This window comes from Beauveria bassiana, assembly GCF_000280675.1.
Source record: "Beauveria bassiana ARSEF 2860 unplaced genomic scaffold BBA_S00145, whole genome shotgun sequence".
Lineage (NCBI taxonomy): Eukaryota > Fungi > Ascomycota > Sordariomycetes > Hypocreales > Cordycipitaceae > Beauveria > Beauveria bassiana.
This window is the reverse complement of record NW_007930980.1, coordinates 1-4,642: the sequence shown is the minus strand read 5'-3', so window position 1 is coordinate 4,642 and position 4,642 is coordinate 1. Positions and strand designations below refer to the sequence as shown.

At 47.0% G+C, this 4,642-nt stretch overlaps 2 protein-coding genes across 2 annotated transcripts; one reads left to right on the top strand and one right to left on the bottom strand.

The window, feature by feature from the left end:
- Positions 1-389: 389 nt before the first annotated feature.
- BBA_10345 (ubiquitin carboxyl-terminal hydrolase) lies at positions 390-2,212 on the top strand (the record flags this gene model as incomplete). The annotated part of the gene is made up of 8 exons (XM_008605442.1): positions 390-474; positions 528-602; positions 814-924; positions 984-1,451; positions 1,536-1,667; positions 1,707-1,762; positions 1,822-2,055; positions 2,111-2,212. 8 exons carry the CDS (start codon positions 390-392, stop codon positions 2,210-2,212), a joined length of 1,263 nt encoding a protein of 420 aa, XP_008603664.1.
- A 524-nt stretch (positions 2,213-2,736) lies between these two features.
- BBA_10344 (NADH-ubiquinone oxidoreductase 40 kDa subunit) lies at positions 2,737-4,287 on the bottom strand (the record flags this gene model as incomplete). The annotated part of the gene is made up of 9 exons (XM_008605441.1): positions 2,737-2,835; positions 2,894-3,199; positions 3,276-3,434; positions 3,482-3,623; positions 3,672-3,763; positions 3,818-3,912; positions 3,969-4,031; positions 4,087-4,100; positions 4,160-4,287. 9 exons carry the CDS (start codon positions 4,285-4,287, stop codon positions 2,737-2,739), a joined length of 1,098 nt encoding a protein of 365 aa, XP_008603663.1.
- Positions 4,288-4,642: the final 355 nt, after the last annotated feature.

Sequence of the window (4,642 nt, the reverse complement as noted above, 5' to 3'; positions counted from 1 at the left end):
AGTTACATGTCACAGCCAGCAACGTGCTGCCTGACCCTCCCAAACAGATAAGTCAACGCGAGGCAGAATTTGGATGCTACTGCAGTGTTCGGACGCTTCCGAATGTACCTTCGCGTTGGAACCGGAAACACAAGCATCGAGCTTTAGGCGCCGGTACTAGTCATAGGAGCCCACTGTGCCGCAGGTATCCCTATTCACGATCGTGGGAAGCGACCCTATCTGCTCGCATTCGACAGAACACCGCCTACTGTTCCATTGAGCGATCGAACAGCGTTGAAGTACGGAGCAAGACCATTTCAACGGAAATACAGCTTGTTGTGTCCTAAAACAACCTCCGACTTGGTGACACGTCGCACGCGATCGATGTGAGGTCAGCAAAGTTGGACACCATGCCTAGCCGACCAGTTACTCCGGCTTCTCCACGAAATGCTCGTGTGAAGTCGCCCACACCAGCGTCACCTATGTTTGGATGCGGTATGCTAGAGATCCGGTTCCACCATGAATGGATGGCTAACTCTGCTTACTAGAACACGTTCAGCTGCTCCTTTCACAAGGTCAAGAAGTCATCAACAGTTCGATAGCTCACTACAAAATGATTCTGCGTGGGATATTCGATACGAACCCGATTGTACCGCAGACTTCCACAAATAAAGAAGGACGACCGATCACTACATTGACGTCCAATTTCCTATGTCTTCAGTGCCCAACTACAGTTTCCGAGGAAGACAGATTGGGGCATGGAAACAAAAAGTCACATAGATTTTGTAAACATCACGCTCAGAACATCCGATGTCCCTTGGCTGACTCTGATAGATGTTGACTCGAGAAATGGAGCATTGTACTGCCAAATCTGCGATGATTTGGTTTGGGACCCTACCCTTGAAGAACTTCGTTTGCGTAAAATTGGTACAGGTTCTTTCTCTGGTAAGAATCCTTCTTTGCTTCGATTTCAGTCAGTTTAAGCAAAGTTAACAACCTCGAAGGCCGCAAAAGGAAACACGATGAGCTTTTTACAGACTCAATCAAGGACGACCCGAGATACATTTCTTCTAATACGACTCTTGCGTCTTGTCGTGCGGATGGCCTTCGAGGTATATACAATGCAGGGGCAACATGCTACCAGAATGTTGTTCTGCAGAGCTTCCTACACAACCCTCTTCTACGGAACTTCTACCTCAGCGACGGGCATCAAAGCAATGAGTGCAACGTGCCTCACTGCTTGAGCTGTGCTATGGATGACATGTTTCAGGATTTCTATGCACTGGAGAATACCAATGGGTATACAGCTGCGAATATTCTGTCTGGTTTCTGGATATCGGAGAAGAAAGCGTTTGAAAATCTGGTGACAACCAAAGAGCAAGACGCCCATGAATTTTTTCAATTTCTGGCCGAGGATTTGCATGAACGCAATGGCGACGGCAAGAAACCCGAGATTGGAAGCGAACACAGCTGTAATTGCATTATTCACCAGACATTTTACGGAAAAATGCAAACGACGACAACGTGCCAAAACTGTAACAGCTCTAGCAACACAGTACAGTCCTTCCTGGACTTAAGTGTGGGACTCGACAGCCTTGCACAAAGAAGAAACAAGAAATCAGGACAGAAATCTTCCAATTTGAGTCTAGCGGACTGTCTTGATGAGGAATACATCAAGTCAGATAAGTGTGAGTATCGATGCCATAATTGTGCTTCAACGCAGCAAGCGAGACGCTACACAAGCGTCAAGCGTCTACCAAATGTGCTATCGATACAACTCAAGGTAAGCGTACTCCAGTCCAACCTCAATGTATCGTTATATTCTAAGTTTTCTCACCTTAGCGATTCGAGTACAAGCAGGGGCGGCACGATCATGCCGCCTCCAAGGTTGATGTGCCAGTGCACTTTCCCTTACAACTTAACATGCTCCCATACACAAATCGGGTTCGTAGTCGTGACAGCCGAGAAAACATGGAATTGCAACGATCATGTGTGTACGACCTTCTCAGCGTGGTTGTTCATGTTGGAGAGCTTGAAACGGGGCATTATACTTCGTACTGCCGCGTAGGCGATCAGGTCAGTTTGGCTTTACATTCATACATCTTGATGCTTGTTGACTTTCCCTTCTCAGTGGTTCAAATTTAACGACCATAAGGTCGAGCTCGCAAGCCTATCCGATGTTCTTGGTGCCCAGGCATATCTTCTTTTCTATATCATTCGATCTCTGGCATAGGATGTCATTGCTAACAGCTTGCCGAAAATCTGCCTGAGCCTGTAGCTGCAGAGAGTCAGACGATGTAGCTTAAATCAAGGGTTGCTATAGCGCCACGGTTGCGGCACACATGAAGATGCGTATTGGCGTTATCGATCGACGCGTTTCATATTTGTTGTAATACAACATTGATCCCATATTCGAATGTGGCCCCCTTCGTATGGCACTGCCGCTTAAGATGCAGAGCTTGCAATTCTGCGAGACATGAATGAACCCTGCAGATCACTATCTGAACTTCCGTCGCAGCTGACTACGCTCGCGGTCTGCTTCTAGTCCTGTCTAGTCTGAAAGAGGCCACCTCAACAAAGCGATGCTTCTGAGCGTGATATGGGTTACTATACATGTACAAGAACCAAATCCCCCCCAAAACCAAGGATCTCGGAAAATAAAAGGATATAGAATTGACTGTATGCCGCTGGGCTCCCAGCTCTTTTAGAACACAGCGCTATATATACAGATGGAAGCCGTCAAGGAAGCCGTCAAGTTTACAACTCATCCAAGACATGTATGTACTTCTTGTCCTCACGCTTCTCCTTCTCCGTAGCTGGTGGCAGATCATAATAGTTCTGACTACGGAATCCTTGCTAAATCTGAAGTTAGTACATGGTCAGGAAGAAGGCTACTAGCCAAAAGAAAATTTACCAAGTAATGATAGGTGAAGTTGGCGATATCACCGGGCTCAATGCCGAGATCCTTGAATGTCCTGGCTTCGGGATCGATGACTTGGTCAATGAATTCACGCTCCACCTCATCGGCCGACAAAGTGTGCCACCAAAGAGCCTTGTTAAGTACACCTGCAACGGGCTTAAGTATAGCCTTTGGAATATTGATGTGTCTTCTTTGCTTGAAAATTTCTTTGTCGACCATTTCGGCTATCTGCGCCATGCTGTATTGCTTGGGACCGTACAACTCGAAAGTCTGGCCCGCAGTAGAGTCGTCGTACAGCATCTTTTCCAAACCAGCGCCAACATCAATTGACTACTCAAGTTAGCTTGCTGACCTGGACAAGGTAGTTCCAACTTACGTGAACAGGCCAAAACTTCTCTCGCATGTTATTCGCTGTAAATAAGTTCAGCACGGAAGCTAGCTTCAGAAGCAAACTATCCTCGAAACCGAATATTGGAGCAGGGCGAACGATGGTAGTTTCTGGAAATATGCTTCGGGCAACTTCCTCGCCACGTCCCTGAAAAAGTTTAGTATTGATTCTTTATAAGCTCGCTAGTAGCGCACCTTTGTAGCAAAGAATTCAGATGCCGACTCGGAGTTGGCGTTGTGCGAGGAGACATGGATATACCGGTCGACATCATACCTGGCGACAGCATCGACAATGCGTTGAGTTCCTTCAACATGGAGGTCGGCCAGCGAGAAGTTTCTGAAAACATTAGCGCTATATAATATTCGGAGAGACGATAGAGCCCACTTCGTCGGATAGTCGCGGCCAGTGAGGTTGTAGACGACATCAGAGTGCCGCACGCTAGCCTCGATAGAAGCTATGTTGCGGAGATCGTATTCCTAACACGTAAATCAGTCATGTAGCCTAGCAGCACACAATCACGAGGTTCTTACGATAAACACAACCCGACCGAGGTCTCCAGTCACTTTGAGGTGGCGCTTCGCCATCTCCTCTCGGAAGGGAATGACGACAGTACACCCTTGTCGAGCTGATATTATTAGCTCTACTTTATACACAATTCTCAGCCCAAGCAGGCTGCCATACCGAGTCTGTTCACGATGTATCGACCGAGTTGGCCGGTTGCGCCGAAGACTGTTGCAGTGTGACCTGTGTAGTATCTATCAGTCCTGCCCTCGATATTGCGAGAGGAAAATCGGCGAACCTCCAAGAGATGATCTATTGAGTGGATAATGTTAGCCGCAGTGGTGAATGTTCAATTGACCTTGCTCGCTTACCTTCCACCCTCGGTGCGAATGATTGGCTTGCCAGTCCTAGTAATAGCGATGTCGGAAAGGAGACGCTTCGGAGCGGCATTGGGGACGATGGTTCGCGCAGAGCGCGCCGCAATCACCGATGAAACCATTCTTGCGGTATGATAATTGATGCAAGAATGGTTGGCTATGACTTCTCAATCGTGCTCAATTGTCTCTGCTGACATCTGATCCAGTCCTAGATTCGCTGAATGTAATGAACTGAGCTAAACAGTGGAGTCGGCCGGCCATCACGTGCTGGGTCACATGACCAAGGTGTCCAACTGCTATTCATAATGGTATTTAGTTAGGTACACGTGCCACACACCTACTCTTCGAGTTAGGTGCTAGATAGTATCATAGCTACTATATACTCACAGCTAAGCCTATAGAATTTAGTAACTTTAATATTAATAATTTAATTCTAAGAAATAGCTAACGTAGTTAATAAGCAAGTCACATAAATAA